The sequence below is a fragment of the Mytilus galloprovincialis genome, chromosome 3, assembly GCF_965363235.1.
Source record: "Mytilus galloprovincialis chromosome 3, xbMytGall1.hap1.1, whole genome shotgun sequence".
In the NCBI taxonomy this organism is placed as follows: domain Eukaryota; kingdom Metazoa; phylum Mollusca; class Bivalvia; order Mytilida; family Mytilidae; genus Mytilus; species Mytilus galloprovincialis.
The window spans coordinates 19,862,130-19,885,623 of record NC_134840.1 but is presented as its reverse complement, the minus strand read 5'-3'; the positions used below and the strand labels follow the sequence as shown (position 1 = coordinate 19,885,623).

General features: G+C 32.3%; 2 protein-coding genes across 8 annotated transcripts in view; one reads left to right on the top strand and one right to left on the bottom strand.

Moving 5' to 3' along the window:
• Positions 1–8,292, top strand: part of LOC143067366 (uncharacterized) — a 189,443-nt gene extending 181,151 nt beyond the window's left edge. For 6 of the 7 annotated variants that reach the window (XM_076240566.1, XM_076240563.1, XM_076240564.1 and 3 more), the window contains 7 exons: positions 161–361; positions 1,881–1,970; positions 2,275–2,382; positions 2,836–2,952; positions 4,548–4,661; positions 5,350–5,448; positions 5,974–8,292. In XM_076240566.1, coding sequence (XP_076096681.1) covers positions 161–361; positions 1,881–1,970; positions 2,275–2,382; positions 2,836–2,952; positions 4,548–4,661; positions 5,350–5,448; positions 5,974–6,195 — 951 coding nt within the window. In that variant the 3' untranslated portion in view covers positions 6,196–8,292. The remainder of the gene's footprint in view (positions 1–160; positions 362–1,880; positions 1,971–2,274; positions 2,383–2,835; positions 2,953–4,547; positions 4,662–5,349; positions 5,449–5,973) is intronic. The other variant, XM_076240569.1, reaches the window with a different exon arrangement.
• A 2,245-nt stretch (positions 8,293–10,537) lies between these two features.
• LOC143067370 (hatching enzyme 1.2-like) lies at positions 10,538–18,246 on the bottom strand. The gene is made up of 12 exons (XM_076240579.1): positions 18,112–18,246; positions 17,669–17,687; positions 17,370–17,402; positions 16,886–16,920; positions 16,284–16,368; positions 15,520–15,658; positions 15,200–15,375; positions 14,703–14,927; positions 14,117–14,149; positions 12,959–13,111; positions 12,230–12,474; positions 10,538–10,692 (listed from the first exon to the last, which is right to left on the bottom strand). The coding sequence occupies exons 1-12, from the start codon at positions 18,181–18,183 to the stop codon at positions 10,606–10,608; spliced, it is 1,302 nt and encodes a 433-aa protein (XP_076096694.1). The 5' UTR covers positions 18,184–18,246; the 3' UTR covers positions 10,538–10,605.
• Between the last annotated feature and the right edge of the window lie 5,248 nt (positions 18,247–23,494).

Sequence of the window (23,494 nt, the reverse complement as noted above, 5' to 3'; positions counted from 1 at the left end):
CATATAGTCTAAACACCATCAGAGCAAATTCCAGAGTTCTATCTTGTGCAATAAAATTGTTCAATTTATGTTAAACGAAATGAATAAATTACAACATGGTTGCGACACATTACTTGGAAGTTTAATGATATCAATTTGTATGTTTTATTATACCTTTTAGAGTCCTTCTGTAGAACCAGAACTTGCATTGTATGTTAGAGTTTGTGAATCCTGTTTAGAAAGGTTGAAAAATAGACAGCTTGAAATGTTAGAGAAGGAAGAAAAGATGTTAGCCAAGGGAGGCGACTCTTTAGAAATGTTACTCAAAGTACATTCTACAATGTATAGAAATGAAGTTAAGATGGAAGATCAGTTAAATGAGGTAGTTCATGAAATATTACACTATTTTGTTATTTCCCAGTAGGAGGATTTGGAGATGTTTAGCAATTATTTTTTTTTTTCAATCGAATTGCTAGTTCTTTAAGATGTTTTCCCGATTAGATCATGCATTGCAGTTCATTCAAGGCAATTTAAACCCAAAATTGTGCCTTCTTTGAGATAAGCATAATATTACATTGAACAATTGCTACACCGAAAAAGCTAAACTTTCCAGATTATATTTTTCTGCTTATTTTGTATTCCTTTTTATTAAAGGAACTGTGAGCTTTAGCCATCACTTGGCGTCCGTCGTCCGTCTTGTGTAAACTATACTATTTCAAACATCTTCTCCTCTGAAACTACTGAACCAATTCCAACCAAACTTAAGCTGAATGATCCTTAGGGTATCTAGAAGAAAGTTCGTGTTTTATTTTCTGTTTCGTCAAAAAACATGGCCACCATGTCTAAAATAGAACATAGGGGTAAAATGCAGTTTTTGGCTTATATTTCAAAGCAGTAAGAGCAAATCTGACATGGGGTAAAATTGTTCATAAGGTAAAGTTCTATAAGCCCTGAAATTTTCAGATGAATTTAATAAACCATTGTTGGGTTGCTGCCACTAAATTGGTAATTTTAAGGAAATTTTGCAGTTTTTGGTTATTATCTTGAATAGTATTAAGGATAAAGATAAGCTGTAAACAGCAAATATTTCAGCAAAATAAGATCTACAAATAAGTTCATTTGACCAAAATTGTCAATTGACCCCTTAAAGGGTTATTGCCCTTTAAGGACAATTTTGCACAATTTGTTTATCAGGTTTTCTAACTTTTAAAAATCTTCTTCTTTAAAACTCTTGAACCAATTCCAACCAAATTTAAGCTGAAGGATCCTTAGGGTATCTAGAATAAAGTTTGTGTTTTATTTTATGTTTCTTTATAAAAACATGGCCCCCATGGCTAAAATAGAACATAGGGGTAAAATGCAGTTTTTGGCTTATATCTCAAAAACCAAAGCATTTAGAGCAAATCTGATATGTGATAAAAGTGTTCATTAGGTCAAGTTGTATCAGTCCTGAAATTTTCAGATGAATGTAACAACCCATTGTTGGGTTGCTGCCACTAAATTGGTAATTTTAAGGAAATTTTGCAGTTTTGGGTTATCATCTTGGATATTATAATGATAAAGATAAACTGTAAACAACAAAAATGTTCAGCAAAATAAGATTTCAAAAATTAAATTTAACCTTTGTTTGATTTCATCAAAAATTTTAATTTTTAAGGTTGGTTGATATGGTGAATCTAAACAAAAAAAACAAACTAAGATGAAATTGGACACTTATACTCTTAAACAAAAGATAAATGCCAAAAAATCAAGGTGAGCGATTCAGGCTCTGAAAGCCTCTTGTTTTAATACAAACATTAGATCCTCAGACTTACAGAAAACTTTCCAATTTGCTAAATTCAAAACTTTTCAAATTCCCTGCTTTATATAAGTATAGAAAGGTTGGTTGTTTTTTTTTTTAGTACCAGATAATCATTGAGAGTTTAGAGGATAATAGTAGAAAGCTTAACAGTAGTGGGAAAAGCAACATACAGACAGTGGCCAAAGCACAGGTAAACTTGTATTTAAAATATTAAAAAATTCATTCCTTTCTTTGTCATTCTGTTATTTTGGTTACTTCTTGATTTTCTTTTGATTTATCATTATCATGATTATAAGTATTTTTTGGAAAATTACAAACAACTGATTTAATTCAATTTTTAATATTTTGTTCCTTATATATGTAATACATGACAGGATATAATTTAGGTATTGGTGCATCAGAAGTAGTCTTTTATTTTATAGCCAAATATTTTTTTTTTTATTAAATTTGAATGATACGGGACCAACCTAACACTGTTTAAGTATCCATTTTAGGAAGATTTAGCTGATTACTTGGCTCAATATGTGCTGAACATTCAAAGAATGAAAAAGTTAACGCCAGAATCAAATACTCAAGCCATCCTGTTTAGGAATTGTTTGAAGGTAATATACTAATATGTTTAATGAAACAACAGCAATACACACAATACCAACTATAATTTTAAAAAAGGGTAATTATTGATTTAAATGATTGAATTAAGAAAAAAAACTATGAAATTCATACATTTATTTTCTATAATTTATATTGTATCACTCCATTATTCATGTTGTTTATATTTTTGCCAATTTCTCTTGTTTCTTTTTTTTTTGGTCATTATTCTGCATTTATTTGGCCATTATTCTGCATTTTTTTGGCCATTATTCTGCATTTTTATGGCCATTATTCTCTATTCTATAAACCCCATCCAGACCCTCTGATACAGTTCTACATCCTAATATGGCTATATGATGTGATACCTGGAAATTGATTCTGATAGTGTTTGCTTGGTTTTATTTTGTTTGAGTGAACATAAACATTTCCATGTGTTATCCTGTAATTTGGTTTATTTTTTTCAGGGGAAATGTGACTTTTACTTTGATAATCAATTTCGATTTAAGAGTTTACAGAAAACATTGGGCGATTCTACCCCACCAAAAATACTGGAGTGTATACAAAGAACTGTGGATAAACATGTAAGTTATGTAGACCATGATGATATTAGGAGATTCTATTCAACCAAAACACTAAAGTTTTGTAGGTGATGATAATATATGAAGATTCTACCTGATCAAAAATACTCCTAATTCTGTAGACCATGATAATATTAGGAGATTGTGCCCCACCAACAATATGTGAGTTCTGTAGACCATGATAATATTAGGAGATTGTACCCCACTAACAATATGTGAGTTCTGTAGAGATTGTACCCCTCCAACAATATGTGAGTTCTGTAGACCATGATGATATTAGGAGATGGTGCCCCACCAACAATATGTGAGTTCTGTAGACCATGATAATATTAGGAGATTGTACCCCACCAACAATATGTGAGTTCTGTAGACCATGATAATATTAGGAGATTGTACCCAACCAACAATATGTGAGTTCTGTAGACCATGATAATATTAGGAGATTGTACCCCACCAACAATATGTGAGTTCTGTAGACCATGATAATATTAGGAGATTGTACCCCACCAACAATATGTGAGTTCTGTAGACCATGATAATATTAGGAGATTGTGCCCCACCAACAATATGTGAGTTCTGTAGACCATGATAATATTAGGAGATTGTACCCCACCAACAATATGTGAGTTCTGTAGACCATGATAATATTAGGAGATTGTGCCCCACCAACAATATGTCAGTTCTGTAGACATTGTACCCCACGAACAACATGTGAGTTCTGTAGACCATGATAATATTAGGAGATTGTACCCCACCAACAATACGTGAGTTCTGTAGACCATGATAATATTAGGAGATTGTACCCCACCAACAATATGTGAGTTCTGTAGAGATTGTACCCCTCCAACAATATGCGAGTTCTGTAGACCATGATAATATTAGGAGATTGTGCTCCACCAACAATATATGAGTTCTGTAGACCATGATAATATTAGGAGATTGCGCATCACCAACAATATGTGAGTTCTGTAGACCATGATAATAATAGGAGATTGTACCCCACCAACAATATGTGAGTTCTGTAAACCATGATAATATTAGCAGATTGTGCCCACCTACAATATGTGAGTTCTGTAGACTATGATAATATTAGGAGATTGTACCCCACCAACAATATGTGAGTTCTGTAGACCATGATAATATTAGGAGATTGTACCCCACCAACATGTGAGTTCTGTAGACCATGATAATATTAGGAGATTGTGCCCCACCAACATGTGAGTTCTGTAGACCATGATAATATAAGGAGATACTATCCCCATAAACAAAATTAGAATTTTTGGCAAGCTGATATGTTGATACAGACATGACAAAATGCGTGTGTAGGAATGTTTCTGAAGTTTGATTAGTGCTAATTTAATTTGTATTACAAGTGTACACACTTTTTGTGGAATCTGACTCCTTTCTTATTACATAGAAATACTGTGTTGTAATGCAAAAGAGGATCTATAATTTGATTTTGTTTTATGTGAATAAGGACCTCCATATTTATAAGTTAGTAAACATTTTTTCCCCTGTGTACTTAAATTCCTAAATTCCTAAAACTATTTATCTATAGATAAAAAGTTATAGTAAATGTTATTTCTTTTTACTTCCAGGCAATAGTGAGCACACAACTGTACATTAGGCAACTTACATATGAATCATTACATATATGTGATAAGTACAAGCTGAGAGATAATATACCACAGAAATTAACACTGACAGACGAGGTAAAATACATGTTATATCTATGAAGAGCATTCTCATATGTATAATACCATTCTCAGGTTATATTGTAATGTTAAGAAATAACATTTAAAGAAATTAGAATTTCTTGTCTATGAGTTATCAAATAGTCTGTGTATTTGTATGTTGATGTTTGTTTTTTGTTGCAGTTCAGTGTTTCTGTTGTTTGTATTTTTCCTTGTATAGTTGATGTGTTTCCCTCTGTATTAGCTTGTAACCCAGATTTGTTTTCACTTCATTAATTTAGGACTATTGAACAGTGGTATACTACTGCTGCCTTTTTTTATCTATAAAATAAAATGTCTGCAAATATTATAAAAACGAACGTATCATTTATGATTTTTCTGATTTTGAGTTTTCAATTGCAGTACATGCAAATTTAATGAAAAATCAATAGTGTAAAGTTTATTATTAACAGCAAAAAATTTATTGTTTTTTTGTATTTTTAAGTAATCTTCATATAAACAAGATGGCACAGAAAAACCAAGCAGTTAGCTTTAATCATTTTCTGAATTCAATTTAACCTTTGTATGATCAACAGTTCAGAAGGCTCTATCCCTTTCAAACATATTTGAATGTTTTGATATTAAAAAGAAGATAGTTAAATATGGTTATGTATAATGAAAGTATACCAAAAATTTGATAATTAATTAAAGACATATTTGATTAAAGTTTGTAGAAAAGGAAACTTTGGATTGTATAGAACAAGATGGCGATGACATAGATGATCACTCAGAACAACTACAAGAATTATTACAGTCACAACTAAAGGTTTGTTTTTAAAATCATTATATAGGTGCCCTAGATTCACTAAGACAAATCGAAAAGGAATTAGACAAAATTTGTGCTTTTCTGTGTAGACTGTTCTCAAGGAAGATATATACATTACTTTTGAACACCAAGTGTTAATATAAAAAAGAAGATGTGGTATGATCACCAACGATACAACTCTCCACAAGAGACAAAATGATGCAGAAATTAACAACTACAGGTCACCCTGCAGCTTCAAAAATGAGGAAAGCCTATACCACATAGTCAGCTATAAAAGACCCTGAAATCACAATTGTAACACAATTCAAACTAGAAAGCAGCCTTATTTATTCAAAAAAATTAAGTTTTCTGGTATGGTTCATATCAGAAAAGATGATTGGTTTAAATTTAAAATAAAATGCAAATAATACATGCCTGAATTTGTTCATGAAAACATTAATAAAATATTACCTCAGGCAAGCACCATAGCAATATACACTTACAGGTTTGTGCTACAAATGTTTTAGCCACTAAATTATTTTTCAGGACCATCGTCTTATTAAGCTTTCAAAAAGAACTTTAAAATGTTCAGGGTCACATCATGCTGCCGATATGTTGATTACAAGGTCAACAGACATTTTACACCAGGTCAAAGTTCAGCTTATGATGAAGTCAGCCAATAGAAGTTTCCCACAGACCAAACAAACACTTGATCAAACCTTGGAAGAACTGAAAATAGTTACTTTACAGGATATTGTCAAGTTGTAGGAATTATAATTATTATTGGACAGTATTTAATATTTGTATTAACTTACTTTCTATGATTTATTCTTTATATGGAAAAACTTTTATAAAAGACAATGGGTGATTCTGAGTACTTAAATAAGATTGATATGTTTAGGCTTGCAAACTGTATTGATGACAGTTATCCAACCAGGGAACATGTGGTTCAAACAAGAATTCCTTAGAATCTTATTAAGTGTTGACATTTTATAATTGTTTTCTATATTATTTTATAAAAATGACCCTGTTTCAATAAACCTTAATCCTTTTCATTGACATAAAATGGGAATTATTGAAACAATATTTGTTGTTAAAGGGGCACTAGCTGTCAAATTCATGGTCACCGATTTAACTCAAATTCTCATAGTTGATTTATAACAATGTAAAACATTTATCCAAACTATCAAAAGTCTAAAATAAACAGTTTACAGAGCATGGGGTAGATAATATATAGGTTCGTTTCTTATGTATTTTAGTCCAGACGCCATCTAATTAACTATCGATTTGTTCTTAGATGACCATATAAGCGATGTAAACATAAATAAAGATATGAATAGATTAAACCAACACGTGCAATTGTTTTTTTATAGGTCTGTTTGATTTTATTTTATAGATTAAAAATAGATGTTTCTCATTGCTTTTAACCGTATAAGAATGATTTTATGTGCATCGAATTAGTAATCAAACAATTTACCGTAGTTTCACTTTCATTGTTGACATTCTTTTTCTTTAAATAACCAGTACACATACAATGCATGCTTTGTCAATCTCTAGCTAGGGGTTAAATTGAAGTTCACACATGAATACATATATTAAGAGGTCGACTCATTTACTTGCAAGTGAATAACTAATTATCAATGTTTCTTAGCGTAATTTGACAAAATTGACCCTTTTTGGCTGCAAAAAGCGAATTGTTATTTCACCATTTCACTTTCATTATTTATTGAACAAAAAAAAAAATCAAACTTTATATTTTTGATATATCTCGTAGCTAGTGCCCCTTTAAATATAAATATCAAAAACATTTTTATAAGAAATTTATAAATATATAACTTTTCAGCCATCAGAATGAATGTAATAATTGACAATCAAAGGTTGGCATCAAATCAAAACCAATGTGTTACTACTTATGGTTGTTATAACAGGATTCTTTTTTTTTATAAACATGTTTTACAGTCAATATATAAATGACATATTTGATATTTATATATGTTATAATCAATATATACCATATTTAATTTTGATGTTATATGTTGTTGCTGCAAAATAATTTTATGTTTTTTTTTCATATAAATTTTTACATTTTATTACTAGTATTGCATTCCATAGTTGAAAAATATATACTTTTTAAATTATTAAATTGACATTTTATTCATATTTATACCATTTGTTCATTTTGTCCTAACATTTCTGTTTGAATATATTGTCACTGTCATCTGATAATTTTTAAACGTAATAACACCAAATAATTAAATATAGATTTGCCCAAGCTTTGTCTCCATTATTTATTCTACTTTCTTTACAATTGATTTAAACATAAACAACTGTTTTCAAATTTTTAAAAATGTGTACCATTTAGGTTCCCTAAATGTCTTTAAAGCAGGAAGTAAAACAATGCATTTTCACATCTTTGTATGTCAAGAGTAGTCATAGGATCTCTATTTCAATCAACTTCACATATATCTTCATTTTATTTGAAAAAAAATCTATTAGAATAAGAGAGTATTTTTAATGTATTTTCTGTATACTTATTTAAACGAGAAGTTGTGCCTAGTAAGGGACGACATCAAAAGTTCAATGAAGGATAAAAAACTTAATTCACATAGTTTTTTCACTGACCCCCCTACCCCCCTCTTAACTTAATTTGGGAAAAAATTGATTGACCCATATAGATATATGTAAAAATTAATGTCGGATAACCACATCTTGCAGCAGTTCAACCTCCCTACCCCCAAACTATTTGAATTAAGTTTTTTTATCTTACATTATCTTTCGATGTCGTCCCTAACTTTAACTGTTGTTGTACTATATATGATTTTGATTAAGTTGTGTAATACATTTATAATAAAAACATTAACATCATTAACTTCTATCTGTGGTCTAAGCTACAAGAAGCTTTTGTTATCTGTGTTGGACTGTAAGGTTTATTCACTAGTAATTATTTGTCTAAGACATAACATCCATTCAGGCAGCAGTTATTATGAATTGATTAAATTTTATATTTTTATAGATAAGTTTAAAAAAGGAAAGTTACGGAAGACAAGAATAAGATGACAATGACTACGTCAATAATGGTTTAGTGTTCTCCATAATTCAGTTGTAATCCACCATTTTTTACATAAGTAGATGCCTGTACCAATTCAGGAATATTACAGTTGTTATCCATTCGTTTAATGTGTTTGAGCTTTTGGTTTTGTATTTGTGCTTTTAATTTTTCTACAACAGATGCACAATTCGACAATAAGTGTTACATGAAATTCCAGAGAAAAAATTTCAACATACAAAGCTTATAAAACAAATGAAAAACTTTTAAACCAAAAAGGACAAAAAGTATTATAAAAGCTGGTGGAGGAATCATGGTGCTTCATCAGGGAGATGTGCTCTTTAATTTATAACTAATTTCCAAATTATTGAAACAGCAAAATTGACAGAAACTTGTGCAGAAAAGTGGTTTCCAGTTTCTCAATCAAACAAATAGTCTTTTGGTCAAATTGCAATTTTCCTTGAGTATAAAATTACATATTCACACAAATCAATGAATGTGTTTGTAGATAAACGTTTTTGTGTTCTGTTAAATTGTTCCTTTTAAAATTGTTATATGATGATGACTGATGTACACAGATTTTGACTATTTTATTTATTGTGTCTGTTTAGTTAACGCATCAATGAAAATATAACAGAATTTGATGAGACTGTCATTAAAGTGAGAGGGTTAGCGCTATAAACCAGGTTCAATCCACCATTTTCTACGTTTTAAAATGCCTGTACCAATTTAGGAATATGACAGTTCTTGTCCATTTTTTTTATGCGTTTTGTTATTTGATTTTGCCATGTGATTATGGACTTCCCGAATTGATTTTCCTCTAAGTTCAGTATTTTTGTGATTTTATTTTTTACAAATAAGCTGGAGATAGAAGATCCCAATTAATTTTGAAGTCAGTTAGTTGAAGGTCAGTTTCGTGTGTATTTTTTTTTCAATAACAGAAAAAAGTTAGAAACAATATATAACAACAAGAAAAAGTTATTTTAAGAAAAATTCAAAAGAAAATAATAGTTTATAAAACATAACACGAGTAAACTAAAAAGAGCAACACAATTATATATAATTAATTTTAATTGAAATGAGTTATAATTGTAGAGTGAATAGTTTGTACTCCATACAAAGAGATCCATGAAATGATAAGTTATGTAAGGCTAACACAATTGTGAAAAATGAAACAAGGGAAGATGATGAATGACTTGTATCAGTAGACGTTTAGTCCAGTCACATCCCAATGGTGATCTCTTCGTCCTTTTTGATATTCTATTGTGCCTCATATCTGTTGTGGAACTCTCTGTTTTTATGCCCCATTTATGGGCATTATGTTTTCTGGTCTGTGCATCCGTTTGTTCGTCTGTTCGTCGTCCCTCTGTTTGTGTCTTGCTTCAGGTTAAAGTTTTTGGTTGAGGAAGTTTTTGATGAAGTTGAAGTCCAATCAACTTGAAACTTAGTAAACATGTTCCCTATGATATGATCCTTCTCATTTTAATGCAAAATTAGAGATTTTATTCCATTTTCACGGTCCAGTGAACATAGAAAATGATAGTGCGGATGGGGCATCCATGTACTTATGACACATTCTTGTTATATCTCTTTTGCTGCCCAATTGTAGCTTTTTGCATTCTCAATTTATATACAGACAGAACGCATTACTATTAAGGTCATTACATTTCATGATCAGACCAACAATTAAATGACTGTCAGCATAAAATACAGTTTATTGTAAACCATTTGGGGAAATTATAAAATATTCTATAACCCACAACCTATTAACGCCAGTAGAAAAAATATAGTGATATATGTTCCTGTTTTAGGCCAAACTGAATTAAAAACTGAATTACAGATTAAGCCTGTCTCCATAGAGAGTTTGGTTTTTGGATTAATTCTACAAAAAATCTATCAAATGAGAATTGTTTTCATATTTTTGTTTTTTAAAAAGATAGTATTGATAAATGATAAAAAAAAAAGGTTCTTGGATTAATTCTACAAACCATTTATAAAAATGAGATTTTTTTTCATATTTTTATTTTTAAAACAGATAATATGGATACATGACAAAGAAAACCGTTAATGTAATATTTTTTACTCATATATAACAAACTAAAAGTTTTAACATATAAATATTTAAATTAATTTTAAACACAATGACCATGGTAAACCTTTAAATCGTCAATGGCCATCATACTTCTATCTCCACTGCCAATATCAGCCTCAAACACAAGCTAAAATGTAAAATTAATAAGTAAATATATTATATAAATATGTAATTGGTATATTTAATTAAAATTGAAATTTGTGAATTGGCTGTGCTTATTACTTTGAAGAGTAGGGAAGTTTAACAATAGATGAGAATTTCATTAAATAGTGTGTATATATATATATATATATATAATGACTGAATATAAATAGTCAATGATAAATCTTATAGAGCGATGGATCATATAATTATGATTCAGTACACTTCAAAATATAATTAGTTATCAAGGTACCAGGATTATAATTTAGTACGCCAGACGCGCGTTTCGTCTACATAAGACTCATCAGTGACGCTCATATCAAAATATTTATAAAGCCTAACAAGTACAAAGTTGAAGAGCATTGAGGATCCAAAATTCCAAAAAGTTGTGCCAAATACGGCAAAGGTAATCTATGCCTGGGATCAGAAAATCCTTAGTTTTTCGAAAAATTCAAAATTTTGTAACAGGAAATATATTAAAATGACCACATTATTGATATTCATGTCAACACCGAAGTGTTGACTACTGGGCTGGTGATACCCTCGGGGACGAAACGTCCACCAGCAGTGGCATCGACCCAGTGGTGTAAATAGTTATCAAGGTACCAGGATTATAATTTAGTACGCCAGACGCGCGTTTCGTCTACATAAGACTCATCAGTGACGCTCATATCAAAATATTTATAAAGCCAAACAAGTACAAAGTTGAAGAGCATTGAGGATCCAAAATTCCAAAAAGTTGTGCCATATAATATATAACAAGTCTAAAAGGGTACAACATCACAAAAAAACACAATAAAACGAACAATATGTTAGATATTTCGGATAACAGATATCCTTCCTCGGTAATAGCACGATGTCACATGAATCATGTCAATATATTCAAATTAAGACATTATCAAAATCTTGAAATTTATTGTGCCAGTTCACATCGCAAATAGCTATTTATTTTGGCATATCTTTGTTGTCTTTGCGCCATGTTTGGAAATTTTAAAATTGTACCAGCATCGCTTTTATTGTATAAATGTCAAAATTTTGTTATATTCCTATACCGGTCTTAAATGCTTTGTAAACTAAACACACTTAAGTTGTTGAAGGCCTAACGGTTATTTAGTTGTTAACTTCTTTATCATTTGGTCTCTTGTAGAGCTTTGGCATGGGCAATCATTTTACATCTTACTTTTTTAATATATTATAATTTTGAACCAGCGACTAAGACTTACAAGTGATGCTCGAATCAAAAAAAATAAAAGCTGAAATAAATAGTCTTTAGTACTTCGAACAATTCAAAAGTATTTTTAACAGTAAATTTTATAGATATGACCATAAAAATGATGAGACATGTAAACAACCTCTTGCAGGTGACAATTTGTATATTTGATGTAGAGGATAAGAATCCCTAATACCATGCATGGAAACTTTTGAAAATAATTTATTTATTTTTGCTCAAGAAAAATAATGCGCTCGCATAGATAGGAGAAGAATTAAAATTTAAAGAAACTACATTCAAACTGACAACTTACCTTCCAAGATAAAGGTACATTCATATTGATTCTTTGTGTCATCCAGCCATTCGTCTGGCTTCCACTCCATTGCTTAATAGTGTGATGAATTCTGGGAGCTTCTGCGCGGATCAAAAAGGTTTTCACCTGGCTACCATGAACAAAATAACTGAATTCAATGCAGTTTACCCCGGATGGTAGTGTTGTTGTTTGAATCCTTGTTTTCTTGTTATGGTGATGGCGAGCATCGGCCAATAGGTAGTGTCCTGACAGAAAAATAAAGATTACAAAATTCATATATCCAATCATGTACAGTTGCAAAATTCTTATTAAAAAGATCAAACAAGTTCAAATGTAGATAATTCATGTTTAACTCAAATGCGTTTTTCCTTGTGAACTATTTAAGTTGCTGGTCAAAATGTGAACCATATATTAATAATAAAATTGAGAATGGAAATGGGGAATGTGCCAAAGAGACAACAACCCGACCATAGAGCAGACAACAGGTCAGCAGAGGCCGTTAGTTTTCTCGTTTGAATTGTTTCACATTGTCATATCGGGCCTATTATATCTGACTATGCGGTATGAGCTTTGTTCATTATTTAAGGCCGTACGGTGAACTATAGTTGTTAATGTCTATGTCATTATGGTTTCTTGTGGACAGTTGTCTCATTGGTAATCATGCCACGTCTTTTTTTCTATATTTATATTACAAATTGTAAACAAGATGAAATAATCGTTTGAACTTACCTGCACCGTTAGTATGGTCAGCCAAAGGACCAGATCCGCTGACTCCAGATGGACCAGTCTTCAATGTCCAGTCGAATTGATCATCATGTAACTGTTGGAGATTACATTTACCACTTGTAATACCATGTTCAAAGTCACATTCAACGAGATGAGCTGCAATCCAAATCAACATGCAATTATTAACACAGAAAGGGTAAAACAGAACTGAATCAGTAACTGGATACCTAAATAACCGTAATGTTTCAATATCCAAAGTATTGAAAGTGTGAAAATAAATTTCTAATAAAGAGCTAGCTATAAAAAAATTACATCTTGCGTTGTCCATGAAGATTTGAGATATTGAACATAAGTCATCTGCAGAAATCCGTTTCTATACTTCTTTTATGATTTAAAATCAAACTGACCAGTTGCAAAAAAACTAGTATACATCAGTGTTAGACATGCTATGACCCAAATTTCCTAGATATTTTTACTGCAAAGAAAGTAGAAAACCTATATGCAGCAGTATTTTGACGGAAAATGGTTGATGCTTATATTGAAATAACCGTCTCACATTTTAAACGTGATATTTAATCAATGTAATGTTATCAAACAGTCCGTTTATATGTATGTTGGTGTTTGTTTTTGTTCAATGTTTCTGTTGTTCCGATGTTTCAATCTTATCATTTATCTGTTCCCTCGGCTTTGGTTTGTGATCCGCATACTCGATATATGACTATTGAACAACGGTTTACAACTGTTGCCTTTATTTAAGTATATAAATCACATTAACAATTAATAATATTCCGTTTTCTCATATTTTCGGTCCTGTTGTTTGATTTTAAAGTCTTGAATTCGTTTCTAAATTTTATTTTGTATCACTCGAGCAAATTATTAAACTGGAGCTGCTGAATCATTTGCATTATATATGTCGGGTATTGGGTATGGTTATTACATTTGGTTTTCTGTGTTGTCTTTTAGTGAACTGTTTGTCACCGCCCTTTTCAATTTGTCTTTGGCCTTGAACTTGTCTCTGCTTCTTATGAATGTGTTTAAGTTACCAAATAATCGCAGTCAGTTATTACCAAGCAGATACAATTAAAAAAAAAAATAAGTACACACTCATTAATGTATGAATGTATACAAATATATAAATGTTTAAAAAAATGTTTTCCTTACTTGGCTCTACTGGAGTAGCAATATGAGTAAGATCTGAAACATAATGATGAAAGTTAATTGAATAAGGTCATCGATATCAATTGATGATTTGGGTTATGACTTATATTCCAATAGTTGCGTGTACCAGGCCTTTTCCCTATTGTTTTGTATTATGAAGAAAAAAAACACCAATAAAGATGATACAAAGCTTAAGATTTTGTACGCTAGACCCACGTTTCACCGCTCAACAGTCTCATCAGTATCACTCGAATAACACAATTAAATAGGCCAAATAAAATATGAAGTTGAAGATCATTGAAGACCTGAAATTCCGAGAGGTGCCAAAATGCAGCTAAAGTAATCTATTTCTGGGATAGAAATCCATAGTCTTTCGAGCACTTATGGTATGATATTGCAGTTCTCGATAGTACTCAGTTGTCGTTATAGTTAAATGATCTTAAATGAAATTCCCCTTTTTTAAAATGATTTATATATTTGACCTGCGAAATATAAATATATTATCTTAGTCCCTTGTGGAGAGTTGTCTCATTGACAATCATACCACATCTTCTTTTTTTATATTAATTTAAAAAAAATGCATGTTTACCTTGACCACAATTATAAAGTTTTTGTATTTTGTCTACATCTTCTCTTGAAAGAGCTAACCTCTGACCCATAATTGCACCTGGTGAGTGTTTTGGTATGATTGTTGGTTTGGATTTGTCGATAGCGAAAGAGTATGGTCCGTAGTGCATAATGGATCCAAAATCGTAGGGTTCACCGAAAGTTGTCATATCATGTGTTGTGTGGATTCTGAAGTCTTTATGTTGTGCTGAAAATAGAAACAATTTATGAATCTTCTATATGTATAAACAAACATAAGTAAAGAAGAAAAAAAAAACATGTATATTAAATATTATTATTATTATTACAATCATAATTTGTCACCGATAAAAAAAAATATAATAATATACCATTCTTACATAAACAGATGTGTTGTTAGAAAAATAATCAATTAAAAACATATTTTCATAGAAGCATCATTGTAAAACTTGATGTATTTGTTTCATGTTGCGATGCTAGATAATGCACCCAGATAATTACCTGTTACAACATTGCTTAAATCGATTGTCACATATTTATCTCTGTCATATCGGTTTTGTTCATGCCAGAATCCCAGAACATGTAAAAATTCGTGCATTGCAGTTCCTTGTCTTTCACATCCATGTCCTAAAGATACAAGACCTCTGCCAGTGTGATGACCGACCGGAGAGTGACACCTACAACATACACATTTGAATTACAAATTGTCTTTACTGATTCAATTTGACATTAACATTATAAAATATTCATGCAAATGTTAATACTACCTTTATGAGGTATTATCCATTTTTTTAAGAGGATTGATATCCTTTTTTACTCACCCAGTCTGTGGTAAAATGTATATGTAATCATGGTGCTGACTTGTTTTTGGCACAAATTTTACACATGTTTTTCCATGTACTTTTGTATCTTCTTCAATTTCCTTCATGGCTTGTAAGTATGTGTTTCTTACTTCTGTTGCTGTAAAATAAAGTGAAAAATATTCGCCATATTGGATGTTTAATTTTCACGCATATACAAAAGCTCAAGAGCTATAATCCTATTTCATTAACAACAATATTTTTATTCTATGTTTTGACGTTATCGATACCCCCGAGCCGACGAAAGATCTCTAGAATATGCTTCATTTGTAACCTCTACCGGTATAATATTGTAAATAGCATAAGTACGGTTGTGTTTATAAGATGTCGATATACCCAAGCCGACCAAAGAGTTTTAGAATATACAGCATGTGTACCCACTAAATCATTGTTAATAGAATAGATACGCATATGTATATCAGTTGTCGGTACCCCGAGTCGTTGAAAGGTTTATTGGAAGTTTCTCATTGGTACCCACTTTATCATTGTAAATAGAACAGCTTTATAAGTTGTTGATATCCTGTGGTATCTTTGTAAGTTATTGATATCCTGAGTCGACGAAAGATTTATAGAAAATGTGTCATGTGTAAACACTACCGACATAACATTGTACATAGCATAGAAACACTTATGTTTAAAAGTTGTCTTTAAACTATGCCCTTTTGGCACATTTGTCCTTCACACCGGTTTTAGAATAAAACAAATAAAACAAATCAGCAACTTACAGTAGTGTGAATCAATTTGATATGGAACAATACCATTAGGCCATGTAGCACTTCGGTAATAATGAGTATTAACTGCATTTCTAGTCTGAAAACGTCAAACAATAGCAGTATAAATGTACAATGTAGACTAAGATAGAATATCTAAAAAAAAATATGAAAAAAAGATGAACAGTTACAGAAATATTTCAGAACATTAGTACTTTTTTTTTAATTTCTTGTTAGTGAAATAAATAACGTCTAACAAACATACGGAAAAGCAAATACAGATTAATGGGTTAGTCAAAATTCTGCATCGTTACATGTGATAAATCAATTTAATCTTTAAAAAAATGTAATTTATGAAAACATATATCTGTACTAACTATATGGAATGATGTTTTCTCCCATGATTTAACAGTATAATTGTTAAATGTCTTTCTATTTTGTTTTGTAAGTATATAATGTCTCATTAACCCGCCTCCTTTTATCCGTTTTTTTTTATTTGATAAACAAATTCGGTTGAACGGTTTGATTCACGCACAAAAAAACTTTATTCTTTTTTAGTTGTCGCAGTCCCGAAGGTAAAATATAAAGAATTTCTTTTAAACAGTTCAACTACCAACCTCTCCATCTAGTTCTATATCACCTTCAAAGAAACCTTAAATGTAAAATAAAGGCAGATTGTATATATGTGTTAATCAATGATGTAACAGTACCTATATTTTATGTATGTTGCATGGTCGTTTGCTTTTATTGCACTTCGGTGTTTCTGTTGTTTCGTTGTTTTCCTCTTATAGTTGATGTTTCCCCTCGGTTTTAGTTTGTAACACGGATTTGTTTTCTCTCAATCAATTTATGACTTTTGAACAGCGGTATACTACTTTTGCCTTTTTTTGCTTGCCTTATTTCAAAACAAAATTGTAATACATAAAATAGAAGTATTTACTGAATTTTGCACTTCACTAACCTAATAAAGATTTCTTAGAAGGGGTTGATTTTTATCATGGCAAATCGTCTTCTGTTATAGTACTGAAATAAGCAGTGTTTAATTAATATTCTTAGTTTCAAATTGTTAGTTTTAGAACTCAAACCGTATATTAGCCTTACCTTCAGTTTCTTCTGGATTGTCTACAGGGGTTTCTGTGGGAACAAAATAGATTCTTTAAACGAAATACATGTTTGCCAAAACGTAAAAAATATACACAATCAATGTGGTAATCACGAAAAGCCAAGAAAATTAATCTGCATAAACGATCAAAATATATGCTACAATATTTATCAATGACAATTGAATAACGGGACATGGATTAATTCCCAAAATTCCAAGTAAAAGGTACTTTGCAAGTCAATTTGATCGTGTCTATATCGTTTTCTTCACTGTGTTTAAAGAGCAAAATCTACTTTACCTAGAAGTTCCACTTGAACCTGAAAGACGAACAAACAATAAGTGCAATGAACGTTTTATATAAGCATATAGTTAGGTTCTTATATTCAATTATACACCATGCATTTTCTTCAATTCGATGGTCAGGTACTTGTATATCATTTTGGTTTATAGATTAATATATATAATATATCTGTAGATTCCTCGACTATTCCGCATTTTCTCTGTGTCTTTTCATTGGTACTTCTAAAGAATTTAACTTTCACAACCGTTTTACGAATATTTTCCATTGCGTAATCGTATGAAAGAAAAATGTGAAGCATTTACCCATTTTAAAATTGACTATGTGTGATAAGATAGCTACATTTGTACTAATGTCATGTCTTTGTATAATCTTTTTTTTCATAACGCAAAAGTATGACCAAAAACAGTAAAAAAGAAACCTTATTTGAAAATATAAAATACCTCTGGTAGTGGTGTGGCCCTAAGTAGACCCAATAAGGACAGTCCAAGAACAATGGAAATTATTGACCTCATCGTGGTATTCTTGTTCGTAAAGTGAAATTGTTCAAAGTTCAGTGTGTCTTATCAAGGAAACATATGGCTTTTCCCTTGGTCGGGGTTACTATTTGTACTATTTATAGATAAAAGTATCATTTATTCGTGAAGTATGAATGTCTATAGAACTAAGGTGTATAAATCCGGATTCCTTTGATTCGTAGACGTCAAGATGTTATCAGTATGATTGTTGTTGATATTTATGTCATGGCTTCCTCCTAGATAGTACAGTGCATGACCTTTTATTCATTCATATGCGTTTCATTTCAATAATTAGGACAAAATGGGAGTATTGGACAAAACAGTGTATGACCTTAATTTGTTTATTTGTTGTATTCCTATAATGAATGCAAATTTATTGTACTGGACTTAACAACATCGACAATAACATGTTTTTCACTAAATTCATTTTCAGAACCATGTCCTTTCCTTGTTCTTTTTATGTATATAAACTCTCAAAGATAATCTTCTTGTAACGTTTCTTTAAAGGACAAGATGTTGTATTGCTTCAAATTTGAACTAGCCACATTCCTTTGTGGAATTTTTGAAACTGAAATGGTTACTAGCCTTGCACGTAAATTAATGTCGAAATATTGCTTGATAGATATTGATATTTTCAAAACAATTTCTATATGTATCAACGGAGAATTTAAGAAAAATATGTTAAAAAGAATGTTAGTTCCGAATCACAGATAACTCAGCTGGAGATACTTTCTAAAAGTATTATTATTCAGTAATAGGTTATCAATTTATCATTGGTGAACTCCGCACATTCAGAGCTTAACTAATTACATTGATTATAATACATATATGCTTCTCGTATGTAGTCACTCATATATTGGGGAGGTTTGAGATCTCACTTAATATGTTAAACTCCGCCGCATTTTTGTGTCTGTTCCAAATCAGGAGCCTCCTAACTTTGTTAGTGTGGTATATTGTTTAATTTTAGTTCATTTATTTGTTTTTAGTTAAGTATGACGTCCATCTTCACTGAAGTTGTACACATTTTTATTTAGGGATCAGCCGGAGCCGGCCTACGGGTACGTGATTTTCTCGCTGTGTTGGAGACCCATTGGTGGCCTTTGGTTGTTTTCTGCTCTTTGGTAGGGTTGTTGTCTCTTTGACACATTCTCCATTTCCATTCACAATTTTACTCAATCATTTCTTTCGTGCACGGACTTATTTTGTTAACTCCCCGTCAGAATTTACAATGGTTTAGAAGTTTTTGGCTGCTTTGTTCATGCCATTCTGACTTTTGAGTTCTCAAAAGTTGTATATTTTTAATGGTTTTTTTTTTAATTAAGTATAGGTCCGTGTGGGATGATTCGAGTTGGTATCCTCCCAAATCATTTTCTGTGGTATAATGGGATAGTGATGATAGGACGTTTTTATTTGATTTGATGGACTAAATAGATAGGAGAATTGAGTTAATTTTATAGAGGAGGGTTGTCATATGAATAATGGCTATCTATTATATTTGAAATATTTCTATTTGTCCAAAAATGTCGGTACATTTCGACCACTGATGGATGAGACACAATCAAGTATTGGTATTTATAGCAGTGCTTTGTTCGATAGGCAAAAATCAACTACATAGTTTTAATCGTGAAAGTTAAAGCATTTACACTTGTGCTTGTCTCACCTAGTTTTGAGTCATTTAAACGACTCAGAGAAAATAACCAATTTCACTATCCATACTAAGAAATCCTCGGATTTTACCACATATAGGTACACAAACTTACAACTCAATTTAATTTTTGTTGAATCATTAAAATTAATTTTTCAAATCTCCTTCAAAAAAAATCTTTGTGATCTCTTTTACAGTTTGGTTTTAAATTGTAATTAAATATTGTATTTTCCCACAGAGTTTGAGGTAAAATGCCGAGAATTTAAAGTGCCAGGATGTTCAAAAATTGTACATTTTTAAAGTAAAATGAGATTTTATTAAATAAATACTGAGTACATCCATCTGCGCAAGTCTGACAGACAGACAAATAAAAATATCATCCAATGAGAAGAGGGATGACCAAGCAGTGCCCGTATAACCATGCCTTTATATCATCCATTTAATTTCCTAACATAAGCAAGAAGCCATAGGAAAAAACCAGAGGATGAAGGGGAGGTTGGGAGGGACCTTAAATTTATGATGGTAAGTATTTATTTAATAAAATCTCATTTTACTTTAAAAATGTACAATTTTATGTCAATAAATACGTTACCATCATAAATTCTGAGTAAAATATAGAATCTAAACACAAAGCTGAATCCCCTGAACCAGAAGATGCAGGAGGAAAAACAACTATTTGTGCGAAAACTAAAGGTGCTAAGGAGTACAAACTCTGAGCTTGAGTAGCTAAAGACTGCAGATAGTGAGAAATGAAAGAATTTTCAGTTTTCCAGAAACCTGCAGATAAGACTTCCTCTAAAGAAGCATTATTAAACAGGGCCCAGGAGGTAGAAATAGCTCTAACATCATGGGCTTTAACATGCATACTATTCAGAAGTTCTTCGTTAGAAAAACTGTAAGCTAATTGAATAGTTTTACAGATCCAAGTTGAAATGGTTTTAGCAGACAAATTTTGTTTTCCTTTGTTAATAGGAATAAATAACCTGGAATTTGAGGAGGTGCGTAGACTTCGAGTTCTCTGAAGATATAAAAGTAAGACTCGGATAGGACAGAGTACTTAAGAACTTGAATCATTAGGAAGGGCTGGAATCACTATCGGTTCTGAACCTCTACCCGGAATTTGATTTTTGGCTAAAAAAGCTGGATCCGTTAATAGGGTAACAGATGACTTATCCCTATTAAAACGAAGGCAGTAATCAGCAGTGGAAAAAACATGAATTTCACTTCTTCTTCTACCAGAGGCCAAGACAAGAAGGAAACAACACTTATACGATAAAAACTTGATTTCAACCTTTTCAGCAGGTTCAAAAGGATGGGTTTTAAAAGCTGATAAAACAACACTCAAATTCCAAGACGGGATTAAAACTCTCCGTCTAGGGCGTTCAAGACTGAAATTCTTAACTAAAAGAGACATGAATTCATTATAACCAAAGTCTGGACCTCCAGACAGTTGAATCGTCCTAGAAATAGCTGATCTATAGCCTTTAATAGTAGAGGGAGATAATCCTTTCTCTTCAAAAAGGTGGATCAGAAAAACTGCTAGTTGTTGTACAGCAATTTGGAAAAAAATCAATTTCCTTCTCACTACACCAACTACTGAAGATAGTCCACTTGGCATCATAGACGATGTTAGTGGAATCTCTAACTGCTCTGGAGAGATGTCTGGCTGCGCATTCAGAAAAACCTCTCTCCTTGAAGCTATCCCTGAGAGAAGCCACGCGAACAGATGTAGCTTCTCTTGATTGGGATGAAGTATCTTGCCCTTGAACTGGGAAAAAAGATTGTGTCGTATTGGTAGAACCAGTGGACGAGCACAAGACAGATGAAGAAGATCTGGAAACCAGGCTTGTTTGAGCCAAGCTGGAGAAATAAGAATGATCAACCCTTGCTCTGCTGAGATCTTCCGAAGAACTTGTGACAGAAATCTGAACGGTGGGAAGGCGTAAGCGAACATCCCGTTCCAAGGAACACTCATGTAGTCTACTGCATAAGCTTTCGGATCTGGTACAGGAGACATAAACTCTTGAACTTTGTAATTGAGGCTTGTTGCAAACAGGTCTACATGAAGAGACCCCCACTGAAGTGTTATTGCTTGAAATACTGATTGGATAAGTTCCTACTCTGCATTGACTTGGGTAAGTGTTCTTGACAGAGCATCTGCTAACACATTGAGTTTCCCTGGGACATGACGAACTACAATCTGTAGATGAAGGTGATTGCAAAGAAGAAGGATTTCTCTTGCTAAAAGATACAGCTCGTAACAATGAGTTCCCCCTTGGTTTCGCAAATAAGCCACCACAGTGCTGTTGTCCGTTGCTGGAATCAGAGATTAGTTCTGCAGTAGGGACTGAAAATGAGACAGTGCAAGAAGAACTGCCTTCATTTGTAGTATGTTAATGTGTTCCTTCAAAAAGATCTGGAGACCACACTCCTGACACTGAAAGACCTTCCAGATAAGCTCCCCAACCGAGGTTGGAGGCATCTGTGAACAGAGTCTGATTTGGAACTGGAGAGGACAGAAGTTGGCCTCTCAAAACGTTTGCTTGAGAAGTCCACCAAACCAAATGAGGAAACAATTCCTGATGAATGATTGGAACTGGAAATTCCCAATCCTGTGTAGCTGGGAGACAATGTTGATGAAGATAAAATTGAAGAGGTCGAATGTGAAGGCGACCAAGTGGAACAACATCCGCTAGTGAATTCAAGAGACCTAGCAGTTGTGAAAACTGGTGAGCAGTAACTGTTTTTTTGAGATAGAAACAGACGAATTTTTGAACAAAGATTCTGAAACTTTTCCTGAGGAGGTCGAACTATGCACTGACGAGTAAGGTAATGTTCGCTTAGGAAAATAAAGTCCCGAGACGGAATGAAGTCCGTCTTTATCCAAGAAATGAGAAACCCCAGAGAGAGAAACAACCTGATGACTTCATCGGTATTGAGATAGAGTTTCTCGGGAGAACGTTCCTTGATCAGTGAGTCGTCCAGGTAAGAATGAATCTGAAAAGTCTGTGAATGAAGGTGAGCAATTGCTACTTGCATGAGTTTGGTAAAGGCTAGTGGTGCAGTTGACAGACCAAAAAGGGAGAGCCCTGTATTGGTAAACCCTTCTGTTCCAAACAAACCGAAGGAATTTGCGGTGTGAATGGCAAACTGGAACATGAAAATAAGCGTCCGTCAGATCCAGGAATGAGGTCCACATACCTGGAAAAATGGAAGCTCTTATTGAACGATTGGTCTCCATTTTGAAATGGGGAATAATCATATAAGAATTGAGGATAGACAAATCGATGACTGGTCTCATTCCTCCGGTCTTCTTCGATACAAGTAAGAGATGAGAATAGAAACCTGGATCTATTGACTTCCTCCACTGCTCCCTTTGTCAAAAGAGTCTCTACTTCTGTTGACAGAAGAATAAATTTCTGTGGATCTTGAGTATGGGACAGTGGGATAGGAACAGGAGAAAGAGGTGGTTGTTCTTTGAATTGAAGAGTCAATCCCCCTCGAATTACTGACAGAACCCAACAATCTGAGGTAAAACTTATCCATTTTTTTAGAAAATGAGTTAACCTCCCCCCTACTGGCAATTGAGAAAGAGGAGTTTTGTAGTACATCTCTGGATTGGGTTCTGACAGTAACGTACGAGGGGGCAACTTCCTAGGAAGA

What these genes read in the sequence shown, in the direction of transcription:
- LOC143067370 (XM_076240579.1), bottom strand. Translation starts at nt 18,183, where the DNA reads ATGAGGTCAATAATTTCCATTGTTCTTGGACTGTCCTTATTGGGTCTA. An exon ending in ATATAGAACTAGATGGAGAG is followed by an intron (nt 16,369 to 16,885) that starts GTTGGTAGTTGA and finishes TGACGTTTTCAG; the next exon opens with ACTAGAAATGCAGTTAATAC. An exon ending in ATGTACCTTTATCTTGGAAG is followed by an intron (nt 10,693 to 12,229) that starts GTAAGTTGTCAG and finishes TTTACATTTTAG; the next exon opens with CTTGTGTTTGAGGCTGATAT.